Source organism: Tinamus guttatus, unplaced genomic scaffold (genome assembly GCF_059628265.1).
Source record: "Tinamus guttatus ecotype Peru unplaced genomic scaffold, ASM5962826v1 Tinamus_guttatus_pri_ptg000685l, whole genome shotgun sequence".
In the NCBI taxonomy this organism is placed as follows: Eukaryota; Metazoa; Chordata; class Aves; order Tinamiformes; family Tinamidae; genus Tinamus; species Tinamus guttatus.
Window position 1 is genome coordinate 458,889 of NW_028289219.1, and position 20,731 is coordinate 479,619.

General features: G+C 48.5%; 1 protein-coding gene across 4 annotated transcripts in view; it reads left to right on the forward strand.

Annotated features, from left to right (window-relative positions):
- CTIF (cap binding complex dependent translation initiation factor) overlaps nucleotides 1–7,151 on the forward strand; it is a 159,444-nt gene extending 152,293 nt beyond the window's left edge. For all 4 annotated transcript variants that reach the window (XM_088536631.1, XM_088536632.1, XM_088536633.1 and 1 more), the window contains 2 exons: nucleotides 5,433–5,486; nucleotides 6,931–7,151. In XM_088536631.1, the coding sequence (XP_088392757.1) occupies nucleotides 5,433–5,486; nucleotides 6,931–7,146 (270 nt within the window). In that variant the 3' untranslated portion in view covers nucleotides 7,147–7,151. The remainder of the gene's footprint in view (nucleotides 1–5,432; nucleotides 5,487–6,930) is intronic.
- The last annotated feature ends 13,580 nt before the right edge of the window (nucleotides 7,152–20,731 follow it).

Here is a 20,731-nt window from a genome sequence, read left to right on the forward strand (position 1 = left end):
GACTGGAGGTTTCCACAGCTGGAGCTTTATGCCAGAGGTTGTCCATGAGTCTATGCACGTTGTCACTTTGAGAAAGAACCTGTGATTGAAGAGTGGGCTCCCAGCAGGGAGCTAGGAGAGCAGCTGTTTGGCCTTTGCTACAGAGCTGTTCCAAAAGAAGTCCCAATCTTTCCATAGCCGCCTGGAAGGAGTGGGCAGGATTGGGCTTATTTGGGTGAATATTTCTGGAGTTGGAAACCCTTCCTATGCTCTTGTACTGGAGTCATCCCCAAAGTATCCGAAAATACTGCATGCTAAGAGCTGCTTTGTGGCAAATGTTGCTTATTTCGTTTTGCAAGCGGTATCGTACACAGTAATTAGTACTGTGCCTTACAGGAATAACACCATCACACTCATGAAGGGTAATATATGCGTTTGACTGCTCCCACTGCATCTCCCGGTGGGAGTGGAGCTACAGAAGACAATTAGACCTGCAGCGATAAGAAAGGGGACTGCAAGTCAGGTTCTTCAGCACTGCTTTTGGTGCTGGCATCCCCAAGCAAGCAGTTCGGTGTCCTTGCATCTCAGTTTAACTCTGTAGAAGCAGATAAGGAGCCCATATAAACATGGCTATGGGTAGCCTGTCATCTTAGCTCTCCATTTTGCTCCCAAACCTGGTCCCCTTGCTGATCATAATTCCCTTGGTTTGGATTCATCTGGTCAGAAGATGTCCTGTGAGCTTAAGGTGCATTTGCTAAGTGGGTGGTAGAGCCCGATGTGGACATGAAGAGCATTTGCACTGATGTTGGAGGGGCTTGAAGGTTGTGAGGTCCTCTGCTCTCTCAGGGATGACTCAGGGTTTGGTTCTTGACTGCCCCAGTGTCGGAGGAGGACATTTTGTCTGGGGCTGCTAGGGAGATGTGGGCTGCTTTCTTCTGGAACCCAGAGGATTAATAAATTCTGGAAAAAAATGCATTTCAGCTCCTGGAGAATCCCTTATTGTTGCATGCCCATAAAAGCAGTTAGCACCTAGAGCCCAACAGGGGCACCGAATTGTGCTGCCAGGTACCTCGTCTGTCAGAGGGACAGGGGAATTTGGAAGAGGGAGCCCTCTTGCAGAGATCCTGATGTCTGCTGCCATTCTACAAAGCTGTTAGTCCAGCACCAGAAACAAAAGCGAGAGCCCTTTCGCAACAAGGCTTGGGTATTATATGACCAGCCGGGCAGATTCTGGCACACAGCCTCTGCTCTTAGGAAATCAAGTAGACTCTTTGTCTGCTTTCCAGCAGGAACTGCTCCTTTCACTCCACGCTTGATACAGGGAATCGACTCCAGAGCAAAGGGAAGTGTTCACTCAGCCAGCCTGAGCCTCCAGGGGATGATTACAGGTTAAACCAAGAAGCGTGTGAGTCTCGGCTCGCCTGGGCTGTCAGCCGCCTCGCGCTGCTTTTCAACTCCCGCGTCCGCCTTCGCCCACCGCTCCAAATGATGTCGAACCTGTCGGAGAAAGACGGCCTGATTTCCAGGGTGGAATTTCTGCAGATAAATGCAGCAGGGAGGAGCAGTTATACATAGTTAAATAAATAATAATTGTGATGTGGGAGGGCTAATTTAAGGGATATAACATGCTTACTTTAAAATATTTTAAGTAAATATAAATTAGCTTGCAAACGATAAGTGCAATTGGTTCAGGCTCAGATTTTGATCACACAAGTGCTGATGCTTCAACACTGCAATTTCCACATTAGCTGGAGAGAGCTCATCCTCACAAACCACGAGATGTTTCCGCATTTGATGACATGCGTTCAGCCCTGACTGCTGCTGACCTCGTTGCTGTGAGTATGGGAGAGGTCTCCACAGAGCTGATGACCAGGGCTTTGGAAGAGGGGAGAAAAGAGCGGTCCTTGTGTTGGGCTCTCAGTCTTTCATCCCAAAGCTGTTGGAGAAAAATATTTGACCATCTGTAACATTTGAAGGCGTGGACATGGTGAGCTGGGGCTCTGGTGGTCTCCTTCAGCCCTGAGGCAACGGAGTGAAAGCTGTGGCTGCTGGACCATCATGCAAATATGCAAACACTGGTCATGCAACCCCAGCTTAGTGCTCGACCACCTGGGCAGTGACATCCCAGTAGCTCAGTTCCCTGGTGCCCTGGTCATAGCCCCATGTGCTCTGCCCACCACCCAGGACCATGACTTCCCAATGGCCCATTCCGGGCTCCCGACCACGGGCGGGCGCAGCTTTCAGCAGAGCTCCCATGGTCACAGCAGGATGGGTGGATGAGGACTAAACATTTGAAAAATGCATGCAGGACTATGTCGGTGTGATGAGGAAATGGTAGTGGCCCCATGTTGCCCTTTCATTGCAGGGCCAGCACGATCCTTGCTCTCTCTGCCTTCAACAGTAGTTTTTCCAGCCCTCCTTCCTCTTTCCCAGCCTTCCATTGTGTTGTTTCTGGTATAGGGCTCAGAAACAGCCTTGCAGAAACATATTGCACAGGGGAGACCTTTTCTTGCCCCAGTGTCGTGCATGCCCATGCTATGCTGGAAAGAACAAACTGGACTTCTTGCTGTCCTTGCCTCCTGGTGACTGGGTAGCAGCAACACATACCTCGTGCCTACACCATCACGAAGCGTGAGAGACACCTCAAGCATCCTGCAAATATAGCTGTGACCTTCCTGGATACAATTCGTTTTGCTTTCAAGGATGCAGGTGGTGGCAACCATCCGTGAGCATGGAACTCAGACTCTGCTCGGTTCCAGCAGATCTGGGACCTTGTGTGCCACGCAGGGTCGAGGCTTTGGAGAGCATGTCATGATCTTCTCCTGAGCCAGCTCTCACACGCACGGCTTCAGCTGTGACTCAGCAGGTCTGGTATCTCTCCATACCTTTAGGTGCCCATGGAGCACAAGGGAAGTTCTCCTGGGCTGTCCCATGTCGCAAACAGCCTTTGACATATTCATCCTCAACACCACCTTTCTGAGGAGGGGCAGTAAGGGTGTCCCAGATGCCACAGACACAGACCCAGGGTCACCCAAAGAGAGAGAGCTGTGAGCCAGATATCCCAGGTCCTTCCTCATTGCCTGTATAATTTATAAGTCTTCCTCCAGTTTGTAAACTGGCTATATTTAGTATAGACCGATGGCAGGAGAGTACCATTTTCTGCAGTCATTTTACTGTTAATATTCCTTCATTCCACATTTCTTGCTTTAAATTTCATATTAAGTTCTTTACTTAAGAATGAGAAAAAAAAACAAGATTATTCTGTTGACTTACAGTCCTATTTCGTCCCATCCTAGCAAGTCAGTCTGCTAAATATCCAAAGAGTGGATTTCTAAGCTGTACTTGTTTATTTTTATCCCTAATTGAGATTTTTTTTGTTGGGTTGAAAATAATGTTATATTTTTTTTTGGTAAAGAATCTGTGAACTGTTTGTGAGAAATTATCTCATAATGTGTGGCTTGGGCTTAACTAACATTTTCCAGGCAACTTGCAGAAAGATAAACCTGGGGAAACTGCTGCATGCATGCAAAACCCTGGCTGAACCTTTGGCTAATGTGAGATAAAACCCATGGACCACTTGCTATTCCAGGTGCTATAAATGTGGTCTTCAAAACAGGCAAATTGCTGTTTGTGGAGAACAGAAATGAGTGAAGACAAAACTTTGGGGGCAATGATAATTCCTTAATCCTTTTATTCCCTTATTTTTTTCCAACAGTTGGGGACTTTGTAAACAAACAGGCATTTCTTTGAGAGGTAAAGGAAAGATGAAAACATGAGAGTGGGAAAGAGAGAGGATAAGGCTGAGAATCAGAGCTATTTTTTCCTATAAGGTATGACTTCAGACCAGATTTAGTTGCATGGAGTATGTGGCCACATTTTAATTAGCGCAGTCAGCTTTCCAAAGCTTAACTTTCCTTGAAGTCCAGATACTGATGACGTCAGTTTTCTTCATTTTTAATGTGTATGTTCAGCTGCCTAGTTCAGGTACAGACTGGCTCTGCTCCAGCAGGGCTGGGCAGTACATGGCAGGGCCAGTGCAGCTTCTGGACACACTGGTCTTCTAAAACACCTCTCTGCACCTAGATGCCCTCACACTCCAGACCCCCATGCCTGGAAACACTTTTCCTATTACTCAGATACTTAAAGTCTTCATTAACCTAGGTGATGGAGAACTGACTTTATAAAGGTCCAGCAAGGGAGAGTGCAAAGGTTAAACTGATTTCTAAAACTGAGGGAATCAAGGTGGCTGCATCTTCATATGTTTAGTGTATGAGTGCTGCCAGCACCTGTGATTTTTATCAGCAGTCTCATGATACTGTGTTTTTCATAATGTTCCAGCTCACTGTGTTGGCTGATTAAGTGAGAATCTCTGTTTTTATCTTCTCAAAAAACAACCAGCACAGCTACGCTTTATCTCTTGTGGTTTTAGCAAAAAGCTTGAAAGCGTATCTTCATATGCATGACAAACCAGTGAAACAAAGTGAATACAAAGAAGAATAGTTTAGGAAAAGAATGCTTATTTTTGAGCCGGTTCTGGGGGCTCTTACTCATTTTGGGAGGCTTGTGGGGTGAGACGTACTTATCCCATAGGCTTTGCCATGGGCAGGTAGAGCAATTAAGCCCTCACAGCATCTTTCAACATGGTGGGAACCCAAGTTAGCAGTCTTGACAAAAGTGGCTCTTCAGCACGGGCTGCATCAGCTTGCTTGGAAATGGTGCAGGCGCCTTCTTTTGCCATCCCAGGCCATGCGTTTCTGTTGAGGGTTGCTCCTGCCTACAGCCATGGGCTGATGAATCCATGCTCAGCTCTGGAAGGAGACTGCAGAGAGCAGAGCAGGACCTGGAACTGGTGCTCGCATTATACGAGTGAGAAATGGCCTAAGATGTGGTTAATGAAATGATAATATGTGGATTTGCTTTGCTGTAATGAGGCTTCAGACTGGAGAGATGAAATTGTGAGGAAGAGATGAGAGAAAATCCATGCCGGTGCTTTCAGCATACAGTGAGGCTTCAAGAGGAAATTCGCTCCTAAGATATAATGGTTTCACTGGAACCATTGCACCTACAGCAAATATAATTAGTCAGGAAGGAACTGTATTAATTGCAGTGTATTGAAAGTAACGCTTTCCTGTCAGGTAGTTTTGTGGCTGTGAAAAGAAAGTTTCCACGTGGAATGAGAGGTTCAGGAATGTGGGGTCACCTCCCAGAACTCACATTGAGGCAACTGCTTCTTTAGGCAGTACTGCTTGAATATTGTCATCTGAGGGCATACTAGTGACTGTCTGTGTGAAATGAGAGCATTTGCTCATTGCCTACCATGGGAAAAAATATTTTTCTGAATAAAATTATTCTGACAAAAGTCCAGGTGGGTTAAGAGATGAAGAAGGGCCGTAAAGGAGGAGGAGAAGGTCATGCAAGTCCAGTCACCATCTCTGTCCTTTCTCTTTTTGCAGTTGTTGCAATCTCAGGACGTGAAGGAAGACGCTGTCCTTTGCTGCTCCATGGAGGTAGGAAAGCATGCATTTATTTGAAAGATGTGGCAATGAAAATGACTTTTCTCCATTGCAAGTAGCAACACCAGAAATCACCCGATTATGCAGATGAGATGAGCTGGAAAACCAAGTGCTTGAGTTCCCTGGGATAATCAAAAATCCTGTGGCCTCTTTTGCCTGCTTTTTATCTAAAAGGGGAATGTTAACTCTATAGCCCCTCTCTCTTCCCTTGTTTTAAGTGGACGCCACCTAGATTTGGTAGCTGGGATCCCATCACCAGTTAGCTACAGTCAAAACAGGTTATGTACAGGGGGTTAATTCCAGAACTATTCTGTTGCCTCACAAGTTTATGGAGGACTTCTTATGGAGTGAGGAGTATGAGGAGACTGCAGAGCCCTTCAGACCAGCTGCAATTACTCTTTTTTATATGTCCATACCGAGCAAGTGTCCTGCATAGCAAATCTCATGGCTGCTAGAGTGACTGATTTGGATCCTTGTTCCTTCAAGTGTTACCTGCAGGTTTTAAAGCACAAAAACACCTGTATTGGAACACCAGCCACCCCGTTGACCTGCCTTTGCTGCACAGTAGCTCCCATAGATGGGTTTGCTGTGCTCAGTAGCACATGTGCTGAGAACTGGTTATAGAAATACAGCACAGAGACAAATGCTTAGGTTCATCAGCTTTGCTTTTTGGAAGCGATTGGCCCATGGGGATATAGATGCTTTCCTTAAAGAGCGTGGCAGAAGTTGGAGGCAAAATTGCAGCCTGAATGGTAGAAATTGAGCAAAATGACAGGAAGCTGGCAAGAAGCTTTTGCATTTTTAGGGTTGGAACATCTGTCTTCACATCCCTAACACCTCACAGGTCATAAAGGCTGGTGGACCCATTGCTGTCCACTCTCTGATTCCCTCTTCTGTGGGGAGACATCTCAGAGACATCTCACCCTGCTCCACAAAGCACTCTGAGCAGCAAATTGCTTTAAAAATACGTGGCTTCCCTCAGGGAAAAGGTGCGACAGGTAGAAATGCAAGCCTGGCCATTGTGCAAAGGGCAGGATTTGTTATGCATGCGGGAGAGCCCTGCTTAGTCAGATTAATGACTGGGAGTCACCGACAGCTGTGAATCAGTGAGCAAATGAAGGCCCGGCTAAGAGGCAATGCTACCACATCACAGCCTGCACTTTGTTTTGACAATAGCTTGGGTTTAGGTGGGATTTTTCCAAAGCATCCAGCGCTGCCGCCTTTGAAGTCAGTGGGAGCTGAACCATTCACTCCTACGGGAGTGAAGAGAGGGCCAGTGCTAGCGCTTCTGGAAACCTCACCCTCCGTGCACGGCAGCTGTGCTGTGGAAAGGGGGGCAGCACTTTTTAAGGGGGAAAAAGTGGCCATTGTGGGGAAAAACAGCTCTCAAAAACGCCGTCATGGTGAACCACGTGCTGACCCCTGTCCCTCCCCGCAGCTGCAAAGCACCGGGCGGCTGCTGGAGGAGCAGCTGCCCGAGATGATGACGGAGCTGCTGGCCATCGCCCGCGACAAGATGCTGTGCCCCTCGGAGTCCATGCTGACGCGCTCGCTGCTGCTGGAGGTCATCGAGCTGCACGCCAACACCTGGAACCCGCTGACGCCCACCATCACGCAGTACTACAACAAGACCATCCAAAAACTGACAGCCTGAGGCGGCTGGCGAGGGCGGGCGGCCGGGGCTGGGGGGCCGAGCAGCAGACACGCACCTTACGAGGCAACAGGCCAGCAGTGGAGCAGGAAGCCGGGACCTTTCCGATTTCCATAGCTAAGGAGACACCCCCCAGCATGCTTACGAATACGGTCGCGGGGTGGGGAGGGAGCAGCATGTTTCTTTTCAGCCGCCGAGTGCCACCGCTCTTCCCCTCCCCGCCGCGGTTTTGTCTCCGGGTTTCTTTTCCGAAGCGGTGGCTCGAGCGGGCGGCGCGTCCCGCCGGGACATTGTCCGCCCGGAGAAAAGGCCGCGCGGGAGCCGCTGGGCGAGGAGAAGCGCCGGCCGCGCGTCCCGTGCGCGCCGGGCTGCCCGTCGCCCCCGCCGGCCGGCGGGACGCGGCGCGGCAGATGTCCCGGGCGGACACAGCGCGCCGGACGCCGGCAGCCGGCGGCTTTTGTGAGCGGCGCTTTCATCATCCCTTCTGCCCTTGTCTTGTCTTCGCCTCGGTGTCCCCACCTCCGTTCCTTCTGTTCTCCACCCCGCCAAAACCGATCTGAGAGTAGGACGGATTCGTATTTGCACTGGGTTTTCTTTTTTTGCAGTTATTTTATTTCATTTCTTTTATTTTATTTCATTTATTTTATTTCATCTTATTTTATTTCATTTTATTTTATTATTTCATTTCATTTTATTTTATTTCATTTTATTTCATTTTATTTTGTTATTTGGGATGTTATATTGGGATGCTGTCGACTCGGAAACACAGCAGTAATGCTGGGGCGTGAGCTTTACATGAAGATGTGAAAATGGAAGGAGAATTTTCAAGAAGTCCAAAAGCCACTATAGAAGTACCATAGCCACAGTTGTCTTGCCAGTAACCCATTAGAGTAATTGTAAAATGTGTGCTCCAAGCTGGTAGCTCCAAGAAACACAGGAGCCCTGCGGCTGTTTGCTCTTGCTGTCGAAGCTGCGGCATCCCTCATTCACTAAACTATAATCCATTTATTTTGGGATTTTTTGTTTGTTTCTTTCTGTCAAAAGAGTGCTTTATTGTAATTACTGTCACGGTTGTAATTATACAGGCCTGTTATAATTGGGCCAAATAGTGTGAAGGCAAGGAATAAATGAAGACTTGATGTTCTTCTTCGGAAAATGGTAAAGAGAAGATGAGGAGTGCATGGCAAGAAAAAAAGTGGTTTTCCTGAAAACATGTCCTGGAGGGAGCCAGTCTCATGGCATGAGTAGGTGCTAAGAGGGAAGCCGGTGGCAGGCAGCGAGGAGCCCAGGGAGATGAGCCGTAGCGCTGAAGCACATGCAGACTGGGCAGAGAAGTGGCAGCTTCTTCACATCCGGGTTATGAAATCTCTGTTCTGGCCCAAGAATAGTAAAGCTGCCCTCCAAACCCTTCACACTCCAGGCCTGCAGCGGGCTGATGCCTTAAAATCCCAGGAATGTTGACAGAAAACATATATGTTCAGCAGGTTGCAGGACTTGGTCCTCATGTGTAACACAAAACAAGCGATACGTTCCAGGAGGGATGAGAGCCCGGTACTTATCCCTTGCACTCAGACTAACTTCTACCAAGTTTTGAAGGCCCGTTCACCCCCCTGGGTTTGTTTCTGGATGTGGAGATCTGCTCAGGCCCTGCGTTGGAGAAATGCTTTGAAGTTGTTCGTTTCGGCAGCTCTCTATGGGTCAAGAGGGGTTGGCCAAGTCATGACTTCACTTCCTGAAGAGTGACCAGGAAATGTCAGGACGTGTTGATTTCCTTATTTGCTTCTTTATCGATGCTTTTACTTACTAAATCACTTCTGGTGCTTATTTTGATGAAGTCTAACAGGAGGTGGCAGTTTCCCCTATTTCGATCTGTGCGGCAAAAGGCAAGCCAAGGAAACTGTAGCCCCACCATCTCATCTTGCCGTGTGAGCAACCACCGGACAAGGAGGTCGCACAGTGAAGATCCTTGTGTGAGACCCACCTGCCTTCAGTGTCATCACAAGTTTAGGAAGCCACTGAATACTTCCAGAGTTGACAAGACACACACCAAACTATTTGCAAAGGCAGGCTATGTTTGAGTCAGTGCTTGAAACACGTACATGTGTAATTGGAGAGGTCTACTCCAATTCTTCTTCATTTTCTTGCCATTATTCAATGTACTTTGCCTTGGTAAGAAGAGAATGGTCTCCACCTCACAGAAGAGGATCCCCAGACAGTCCAGATCTGAACTCCTCACCTCAAAACCATTTCCCCAAGCAAGATGTTGTATTTGTGCCATCTGATAGAAGAGAACAGAAATTTCCTCCGTTTTTTTTTTCTGATGTTATGTATGTACTGGGATGCTGTATTAAGATACTGGTCTGGCTGTGATGGGGAGGAAGCTTTCATGAAGTACATGGCATAATCTGAGGAACAGAAATTTTTGACAGAGAAAAAGCTGTAGGAGGAGAGGTGGTTCAATTCAGTATTTTTGGTTCAATACTATGTAAACTTTTCATCTGCTTGTCTGCTGATACCTTTTCTAATCCATACATGAAGCCAGAGAAAGTGTTGCAGGGGACAGAAATTCATTTTTCATGTCTGTGAAGAAAGCAGTAAAATAATGTGCTGGATGTCTGTGCAAGGACTAATATTTAGGTTGTAACCTCAACTGGGCTTGCCCGGGAGGTGAGCATGGTGAAGATGATGGCTTGTGTTAGAGCAGCTCCGTTAGTTCTGCTGTCAGAAGGCAAGGATGGTTGACAGCAGGTATCTCTGGGAAGCTGAACTTCATTGAAACAGCAAAACCCATCAGTATTGTAAGAACCAGGATTTCACCCTTTGCTTTTGGCCTTTCCTAATGGACACACCCAGTCCAAAATATTCATTAGGTCGCTGTATCTCTTGAGCTGCTGTTACTTTTTCAGACCTTGGGAAGGCCTTCAAAGCAATTTTCTCTTCATTTTCCTTTTCGAAGAGGAGAAAAATCACGTAATACAGGAGTAGTTCTGTTGGGCAGGTGTACCAGAGAGCCAGCCAGCAAACGCGTAGGACAGTAAATCCACCAGCAGTTGCCCTTTCGTCTCTTCCTGATCTGCGGAACGATCAAGACTGTGTATTCTGCATCTTCCCTCTTCCACTTCCCCCTGTATTTGATATCTGAATGTAGTGAAAGAAGAAAAAAAAAAAAAGAAGTCCAGAGAAGAGCTGGAAGTTTTGTTCCTAAGCGCTGAATTTTCACCTGCCACTGCGTTAGGAGTCATTCAGAGTCAAACTGCAAGCCTCGTGACAGTAATTCTGCTTAAGTGCTTCCCCACTGCTAGGCATGAGGGGGTCATTCTTTTTTTTTCTTTTTTCTTTTTTTTTTTTTTTCCTTTTCTGGAGGTTGCCGTTGAGATGCAGTCCTGTAACCCAAGCTGACCATATTTGGGCCATAATGTCTCATTGCTGGGATTTCTCCCAATCTTTGGGCACCATCTAAGAACTTCTTCTGATGTGAATTCTGTCTTTTATAATGTCTGTGAATTATTGCCACCATTTCATTAACACAGGTTCATTCAGACATTTAACTGCTTCGTAACAGAGAACTTCAGTTGCTCCATTAATATGTAAGAATCTAAATGTTGACCGAATGTATTTTTTTGTGAAAGTCTGTGCTGCCAACCATATCTCTTCAGTCCATGAGTGACGAGCCAGCATACACAGAGTGTCATGAACCACTGCAGCATCGCAAACAAGCGAAGAAGGGACTCCCCTCCAGTCTTGCCTCTGGTCTGAGGTTTCTGCTTGGGTTTCATTTCCAAGTCTCAGAATCCAGCAGCTGTGTCTGGAGGTTGTGTCTGAAAGGGAGAACGTCACCAATGACTCACTGGTGCCAGTATCGCCCGCTGGGGAAGGCACTGCTGGTGCGGGAAGAGATGTTCTGGTAGAGCCAGATGGGGAGAACCTCACTTATCTCTGTAGAGCAGATCTGGGGATTTGGTGCTGCTCTCATGATGCCTTGGGAGAGCACCCAGAGAAATCGAGTGCTTGCTTCTGTTTTTATTATTATTATTATTGGCATCCTTTACTGAAGGCTGCCCAACAGTGTAATTCTGTAAGATGCATCAAGTGGATTTTTGAAGTCGTGAAGCCACTGTGTCCGTCTCCCCACGAGTTATTAGCCAGATTCACTCTTTGCTTCTCAGTGTACTTAGTTGGGGGGCTTCCAACGTTGTTCTCCTAAGGCTGAATCAACCAGGAGGAGAATATCCTCCTTAGGCCAAACGTGTGTCAGGCCAAACCCGGGGCTGGATATGAGCGGACGAATCACGCTATGGAAGCGCCCGGATGAAGGTCAGCTCCGCGGGCTGCCGAGTGGCGCGGTCCTCTGCCAGAACCCATACGGTGTCCAGCTCTCCTCATTCCTAGCACAACTATTCCTAACCGAAGCTTTTACCTTTCCACAAAGTGGCTCACTTGTTCCCCCGTGAGGGATTGCACCCTGGGTTGGAGAAGACTTGTTTGCAAGGAGATGAAATGGAAACGGGGGCGGGAAATGACAGAGTAAGCAATGTGCTCGGTTCCCCTCTTTCCCAAAGGAGGTTAATTAGTATCTATTCTTGGCATGATTGATGGCTTACAAGGAGAGCTTGTCAGAATAACTTATGATTTATTTTTGTGCTTATTTTTATAGCATCCCTCACCTGGAATCTTGCAAAATCTTAAATATGATTTTTATTTCCCTACTGGGTATTTTACGGCTTTACACTAATTTTACTCCTCTCAGTGTTCACTATTAGCCAGTTCTGGTGATCCTTCTATCATTTTTCAGGAGGAGGAATGACACTAAAGGTTTCAAAGAAGTCCACTGTCACTAGCCAAGGGAGCTGTGGTGTCTTGCAGAACACAGAGTTAGTGCTAGCAGTTCTTTTTTTTCTTTTTTAATGTATTTATTTGCATTCAAAGAAAGCAACATTTTTAATTTAATCATATTTGTTAAACTAAGCGCTTTAAAATAAAAGAAAAACAAAAAAAAAAGAAAAAGGTTTTGGGGAGAATAAATACTAGATATTCATACTAGAGAAAAAAAAGTCATTGTTTTCAGCATTTCAGAGACTGTTAAAACAAGGGAGCTAATAACTCTTTGTGGCAATTCAGTCTTGTTTATAGAACATTCAGACCCACTGTATGCTATAAAATGCATCATCTGAGTAATAAATGTTTAAAGCTTGACATTTCACCATCTCTTTGTTGGTATGAGCTATCAGTTTTGGTGGTCTGAAGAGGTTTTTGTTGTTGTTTGGCTAGAAACAGAGGAGGACGCAGTAAAAAAACGGACCGTGTCTGGCTGGATCTGCAGCCGGAGGCCGAATCCGCCCCTCTCACTGGGTTGTCCGGCCGTGGGTGTCACGAAGGGGCATCGCCACCGCGCTAGGGATCAAGGTCCAACGGGATGCTGGGCAGCTGGGTTGGGACTCCTGGTGGCTTTGGTGGCCATAGGAAGCAGGGCTAAAGACCTCAGCATCGGAGTTTCTTGGGTTGGTTCGCGGAGGCATCGCGCCTTCTCTTGAGGAGGGGGTTGCGCGTTTTGGTTGCCCTTGTAAAGTCTGCAGTTTAGTATATGAAACAGTGCACTGGTCAATTTTTACATGATGCAGTTTCTTCTGAGCAGATGACAAACAGCACCACTATTACACCTAAATGTGTCATTGATCACAGAATAAATATGAAAAGCGATGTTTGGACATCTTTGCTTCTTATTTCTGCCACCCTGGGCAGGGGTATTTGTTCTTGTTTCTACATGTGCCCAGGGTGTAGCAGCTACCCCACAAGCAGAGAAGTCTGGGCAATCCAAACCAGACCATCGTACTCAGCAAGCTGCCATTTCACCCCAGCATTTCCTTCATGGGACTGACCTCTCCACTACCACTGTGGCACCTGATGAAGAGCCAACAGTACATGCCTTGTTGTATTAAACTAACCGGAGATGTTTGCGATGGAAGATGGTCCCTGGGAATTGGACAGCCATGTAGATGCAAGCATGAGAGTTGGATGATACTGTAGCTTACTAAGAGCTGGGAAACGGCCAAGGCAGAGCCTGCAAGATGCAGGCGGAAACCGGCTGAAACCTTCACCCCGTTTTGTGCTCATGGGTGGAGGCCACGTTTGGGAATCGAGCCTTTGGGTATTGCGTCCTGCGGCTGTCATCGGGCACTGACTATGAGGGCCGAGGAGGAGTGACTGTATTTCAGCTGTCGGCGGGAGCCTTTTCATCTGCAGGCTCAGCTTGCAGCAGGCTCGGGGAAGCCCGGCCTTCAAAGGCTCGCGTGCTGGCCAAAGCAGCCTCAGCCTGGAGGCACATTGTTCTGTGACAAAGAAATTAATCCCGGGAGGCAGGGGCTCTGCGAGCCACCATCGGGCACTCGTGCCTTGGCCAGAGGTGGGGGGCCATAGCCCACGTGCCAGCTCTGCTGCAGGGATTGCCCCAACATGGGCTGTGTTGAGCTGGGGACTCATTGCCCTGAGCTGTTGCTGAGCTGGATGTTGTTGCAACAGGCTCTTCTTGAGCTGGATGGTGTCAAGCGAACTCTTGTTGAGTTGGAAGGTGCTGAACGGGGCTCTCGTTGAGCTGGATGGTGTCGAACCAGGCTCCTGTTGACTGGAAGGTGCTGAACCGGGCGCTCATTTAGCTCTGTGAGCTGAGCTCTTGTCAAGCTGAATGGTGCTGAGCCAGGTTCTCATTGAGGCTCTCATTGAGGCTCTCATTGGGTTGAGCCAGGCTCTTGTTGAGCTCAATAGATCAGGTTCATCAGCTTTGCTTTTTGGAAGCGATTGGCCCATGGGGATATAGATGCTTTCCTTAAAGAGCGTGGCAGAAGTAGGAGGCCAAAGTGCAGCCTGAATGATAGAAATTGAGCAAAATGACAGGAAGCTGGCAAGAAGCTTTTGCATTTTTAAGGTTAGAGCATCTGTCTTCGCGTCCCTATGAATAGCATGGGGTTAGACACTCATTGAGCTGGGTTGCCAGTGAGGCAGATGGTGTTGAGCCAGGCTCACACTGAGCCAGATGATAGCATTGAGATGGACTTGCATTAAGCCAGACAATGTTGAGCTGGACACTCATTGAGCTAGACGCTTAGTCAGGCTCTCAAAATCAGCCAGATGGTGTTGAGCTGGGCTCTTGTTAACCCGGGTGGTGTTGACCTGGGCTCTTGTTGAGCTGAATTATGTCATCCTGGGCTTTTGTTGAGTCCTGCTGTCATTGAGCTGGACAGTGTTGAGCCAGGCTCTCATTGAGCCAGGTGATGTTGAGCCGGGCTCTCACGTGCTGCTTCCCATCACGTGGGAACCACAGTGAACTTGGCGCATGTAGCGCCTGGCTCTTGGCCCCTTCTTCTCTATCATTTACATTGATGTAACATTATGTTTATTTGGCTGCGGTGGAGATCAGTTTAACGTTGCACAGATTATTGCATTTTAATCTTTCGCCTTGATCCAGACCCCACCACATATCCATGGCCATCCCGACAGAAAAAGCAGCCCCTTCTGATTTCTCGTGGGGCCCACCAGATTTCCAGGAACAGATGGGGATTTCTGATGGCACCCACATCACTGCCTGGCTCCCTGCAACTGGCCTAAGTAAGTTATAAAAGACACAATTTGCTCTCATCTTCCCAGTAAAATCCATCTTCGTGCTGTAACCCTGGGCAGTCCTGTCACCGCTGTTGCAGGTTAGTCCCGCCACGCTCAGCATTTCATCTCCTCACCTACAGAGCTGATAAAAGAGAAACCCTGCCCCGAGCAGAGAAGTCTGGGCAATCCGAACCCAAAGCAGCAAGGATGATCCAGCAGGAAGTCAACCTCCTTAAAAAAAAAGCATAAAAAATAAAACAGCCTGTGGTTTTGCTAAGAAGTCTCCTCTGGAAACCCCTTTTCTGTCTAGCTGAAGTCAATTAGAAATAGTTTTGAGTTAATTGAAGCGCACATCCTCCACATCAAGGTTTGCACTGGAATTTGCCTGTGGATCCCAGGGGATACCACCCAGCTCCAGATGGGCTTTGTGCTTTGGTGATAAATGAGATGAGGGGGGTGATAGCCCCTTCAGCCCTTCTGTGCCATTTCCCAACCCTGCTTGCAAACACAACTCTGCCCATAGCTGGGTGAGGGCATAGCTCCCATGCTGGAGATGCTAAAAGGACTGTTCAGACCTCCTGCAAATTATGGCTGTGATCGGGGTTGGTTGGGTGACAGCACAGAATAAAACAACAACCTGACTTGCGTTATTCCCCGTTAGCTGCTGAAAAGCTGACCTGGCTCGGAACTGTTTTTGTTGTGGTGCTTTTACACACTCCTGGACTGTTCCTGTAACTTCTGTTGCTGCATCAACCGGGCAGGAGAGAGTTTTGCAGTGAGCAGGACAAATTTCTTTCGGCACAGCAGGAGTTTTGTTTTATTTTTCTAATGAGAAAACAGTGTGTAGCAAAGATGAGACTTTTTGCAGTGGGCGAACGGTCACTGCTGCAGTTTGGAAACTTTCTAGACGCAGGGATGTTTCTGAGAATCCCTAGCAGGAAAGCCCAAAGAGCAGCAAGTAAAGAAACCTCCGTGAATCATGGCCAGGTCGCTTCGCTTTGCTGAACCACAGCACACGTGCCAAGAGTGGGGATGCTTTGCCTTCCCAGCCGCTCCGCTTCCACACTGAGTAATAACGGAGTTTTTAAGCGCTCGCACAAGTGGCAAAGCAGATAAGAGAGATAAATCCCGGCTAAGTGACAAAGCGAGTCGGCCCTTAATGCGACGGCATTGCCGCCGTGTTCGCGCGCGGCGACGTAGCTTAAACGATTATTGCTTTGGCAAAAGCAGAGGGAGAACATTGGCGGGCGGGATGGACAGAGCCGGGGCTCTGCCCTTGTAACCAAACCCTGCTCGGGGCCGCGCTTGTTAGTGACTTTCTTTAGCATCGGTGACAGCGAGTGCGCGAGCGACCTTCCTCGCCAGCCACCGCTGTGCCCAGGGGCGCCAGGGCAAAAACCAAGCCAAAACACGGCTGAAAAGGCTCCTTGCGCACCAGAAACGTTTTTCCACAGAGGGAGAAACAAGCTCGTAAGCCTTGGGTGCTATCACAGCTTTAATAACAAGCAGAGCTGCAAGGATATTCAAGCAGTAACGCACGTGGCAAGAGCACAGGGCCTCTGCTGTGATCATTAATTACAAAGCCAGAGAGTTGCTCCTTGAAAGTGATGGTTTAGTTTAGCTTTCTGTCTATCCCAAACCACAGGATTTTTCTGAGTTAATTCCTAGAGTCTAACTCCTGGGGAAAAAAAAAGTGGTCCCATCTTGCTTTAAACATTTCCATGGATGTCACAGTGTCTCCCCTACCCAAGCCAGCCTGGACACAGAAAGGTTAAAGGTAGGATGATTTAAAAATGGAAAAAGCAGCCTCTCCTCTCTCCTTCTGCAATGGTCATCAGTGGCACAACAAGAGGAGCATCAAAAAGCTCCTGAAATCAGGTGGATGCTTTTGCAACCAGCAGAGACGCGGTGAATTCACCCAGCGAAGGAGCCGGGCTGCAGCACGTGGAGCCGCATGGAGGGGAGACAGGCAAGGAAAGTGGATGGGATGACCTGTACAAAGGCAGTGTTGGGCTTAGGGAGGTGGAAAGCCACCTCTTCCATAGGCTTTTGCAGGACTAAAGAGTGGCAGATGGAGTTCCTAAAGATAGATGCAGTCTTGTTTTTCCAGGAGGGAAAAAACATTTGGAAGATGGTTGTGCAGGCTACGGAGATGGCAGAAGGTCTGTGTGGAGGTGCTTGGTGGTTGGAGACACTTGGTGGCCAGAGATGCTCGAGGACAGAGATGCTCGTTGGGCTGCATGCAGCACTTGGGCGCCCGCGCTTCCTCGGAGCTGCTCCACTGGGAACGGTGGGAACCGCTGGGATAAAATAAGCACAGGGCTGAGCTCTATCTATGGCTTGAACTGAAGCTGAACCCGGCCCTGTTTTGCTTTGTTTATTTTTTTTTCCCAAGTTCAAAAAAACGTTCACAGGGAGGGAGGCGACGTGAGGCGGGGGGGAAGGACAGGATTTTTTTTTTTTTTTAAGAAGTTGCACGTTTTATGATTTTGCTGGAATCTAACCTCTGCGCCTGCATGGAAATGCTGGGGCTCCACAAAAGAGGCTCCTTTTGCAATATTCCCACTTCGGCTCATGGGTGGTTCCAATGCATCTTGCTCTGGCTCCCACTTTTACCATTTTATCAATAAAAAGAAATAAACAAAAACCAGCTGCCTGTGATGCCAAACCCAAAGCAAGTGCTAATCGAATGAGCACCAACCGATGCTGTGACGGCTCTTCAGAGCCCCCTCCAGCCTGCAGCCACCCTGGCCTCACTGTCAAGGCTCCTGGTGCTCTGTGGTTAAGTCACGAGTGGTCCCAAGTGCACCCAGGGAAACAGAGGCTCCGCTCATTGCTGGGAATGGCTTTGGCCAGAGAACATCTCCAGCCCTGCTCCAGGGAGCAGAGTGAGATGGTCCCATGTGGCTCTGCACCTGCGCTGGTCCCTGGGCCTCCTCATGGGGTGGCCACTGGTTCCTAAAGGGCCACCAGGACCTCCTGAGCAGCTTCTGCAGAAACGCTGTGTTGGTGACTGCAAGTGGAAGGTATGAAATAGGTTTGGCATCTTCCAGCAAGCTGGCTGCTCCGGAAGCCTCTTCTTTCCTAAAATCCTCCAATTCCAAGAATAAGGAGCCGTCTTTTGCAGTGTTCCACGTGGCCTGGCCGGTGACAGTTGTGCAACCTGGGTGCCCATGTGGCTATTTCATCTCTGAAATTACTCAAGAGCTGGTTGAAACCTGACCGAAAAAAAGGATGCCCTGATTTTAACATCAACGCCCCCCTCGACCGCTCGCAAATTTAGGGAATGCACGGGGCAGACGCAGTTCCTGGAATGGGAGCGACTAGGGAAAAAGTCGCTGCTGGCTGGCTTCTAACTCTGACACATTTGATAGCCATTCAAGGACTACTGGGAAACGTGTAATTCTGTCCCCGCGAAGCTTCAGACGGAGTTTCGTCATCGGGGCCGATGCGACGTGAAATAAAAGCCGCTCATGTCCCCCGGCTGCTCTCTAACCTCTGCTATTTGGGCAGCACAAGGCAAGGGAAGGGGGACGGGTGTTTTTTATGTTTCCCCGGGTGTGTATTAGCCATCAGACCAAAGGTTACACATGCACGAGGTGGAAAACTGGTTGGTTTTGGGAGCGTGGCCTCGCTGGGAGAGCGTCCCCCGAACCGGCGAAGTCGCAGGAGCCCCTGGCGCTCTCAATGAGCCGCCTTAAGCGCCGCCGAGCGTTTTGGAAACCCCTCGGTAACCCGAGCGGGCGGGCGAGAGGTGCCCGGCGTCCCGCGGATCGGGTTGCCCCCGGGGATTTGCTCGGCGTCCCATGACGGGCCTGGACCGGGGCCCAGACGTCACGGCACCGCGGCGCTTTGCGGCGCGCGGGAGGCGCCCGGGGACTCCGCAGGACGCCCGGCGCCGGCTGCCCCTCGCCCTGGCCCCGGCGCGGGGCCAAGCGCAGCCGGCTGCGGCGCCTGCAAATCCCTCCGGCCACGGCGCCGGCCCCGCAAATCCCTCCGCGCGGCGTCCGGCTCCGTGGGAAACGTCCGATCCCACCGGGAATGCCCCATCCGGCTCACTGGGAGCCGTGGGGTAGTTCTAACCCGCTCCCCTCCGGGTGTCTCTCCATCCCGGCCCCATTCCCCAGGGAATAGCTGGAGCTGCTTCTCCTTGGGGGACCAGACGTGGGGCTCCCGCAGTGCCCACCAGCATCTTCACCAACAGCCCGGCTTTCAAGTGGAAAAAAAAAAAATCCATGTTTCAAAATCCCTTCTTGCATTCCCAAATGAGCAATCCTCAGCATCTCGTGCAGGGCACATGTGACAACCTGCTAGCTCATATCAAAGGCACCAGACTGATTCTTCACCTGGCAAAGTATCTCTAGGCGCACGTGTTTCACTCGGGCCAGACCCATTTGCCCTGGCCAAGGGTCTGACCTTCTCCTGGAGGCTGGAAGCCAGCCTGGAACGGCGCAAACGTCTCCGTCTTATCTCACCGGCGCCGGGGCCTTATCTTTGGTGGAGGCAGCTGCATATGCAGAGCTAACGGCACCAGCTCGCACAGAGCATGGGCCTTTATCAAAACCCTACACAGTGAGAAAGGCGCTTCGCAGAACAGATAAGAAGTGCTTTGTGGCCAAAGAATACAAAACAATACAAAACAATACAGTGAAATGAAACGAAATAAAATATAAAATGAAATGAAATAAAATATAAAATAAAATATAAAATAAAATAAAATAAAATAAAATAAAAATAAAATAAAATAAAATAAAATAAAATAAAATAAAATAAAATAAAATAAAATAAAATAAAATAAAATAAAATAAAATAAAATAAAATAAAATAAAATAGAAGATGATATTGTTGGGGCGTGAGTTGTTGGGAGACAACTCACCAAGGTGTGAAGCTGCCCAAAGACCTTTCATCTCCAACAGGCAATGCCCCAATACCTGATCCTCTGCCCTGAGCACAACTCACAGGTAAATTATTGTCCCAGGAGGAATTTACCACTCCTGGCACTGTCATTTTATAAAAATCTGGCAAGCTCCATATTGTCCTATTGCAATTTGGTATTGCACTAGCTGCTTCTAGCACACCTACCTGTCACTCCTGGGAAGTGTTAGCTGAAAGATAATTGGACATCAGCCCCCATAATGGATGGTCTTCAGCAATCCCTTCCAGCTTCATTTTCTAATAGTGCGTAATTTTTCATATTTGATTGGACTGAATTTCAGATTGTGATGACATGTCTCAACATCTTTTCTCCCTCATCTGCGTCACCAGTCTATCTGCAGGCATGAGGTCTTCTTCATGAAGGGTAATGCACTGTCAAAAGGACATGTACGCTGCACATGCAATGGCCCAGAAACCTAGAATAGAGTTTATTAACACCAAAAAAAAAAAGCTTTTAGATCTTATTTGGAATATTTAACGTCCATGCAGAACAGATCAGAGCTCAGTTTCTAAAATGTCGTCTTTGAAAGAGACTCAAATGCGGGAGAAGAGGAATTGTTTTCATACAACATTAAATATCCTTTGTTAGCACATGCCCCTGTGCTAACCAGTGAGTGAGGGAAATGCTGTTCAAATCCACTCTGAGCATCTCCAGTTTGGACCCCAAAGGCAGGCGCAACGATGATGCAGTGGTGATGAAGCCCTCACGCATGGAGCTCCATGTCTTGGCTCTGTGCCGGGGAGACCCGTGGCATGGAGGAGCTCACTGCGGAGAGCAAGAGTTTGGGAAGGTCCCAAACCCCAGCGAGGCTTCAAGGAGGGGTTTCAAGAGGAGGGCGAGCCGGGAGTGGTTTGAAGGAATTTTAATTAACATCGGCACTTGAAATGTTATTTAGTAAGGTCCAAAACGTCTGAGAGCAATGAAGGCAGAGCTACAAGTCTTGCATTCCACGGAGCAAGCAGGGAAGAGTGTGTGACTGGGGAGAGACTTTTGATCCTCGTGGGGAAAGAGGGACACCTGAGGAAGATCTCCCAGAAGACCTTCCTGGGGAAAGCAATG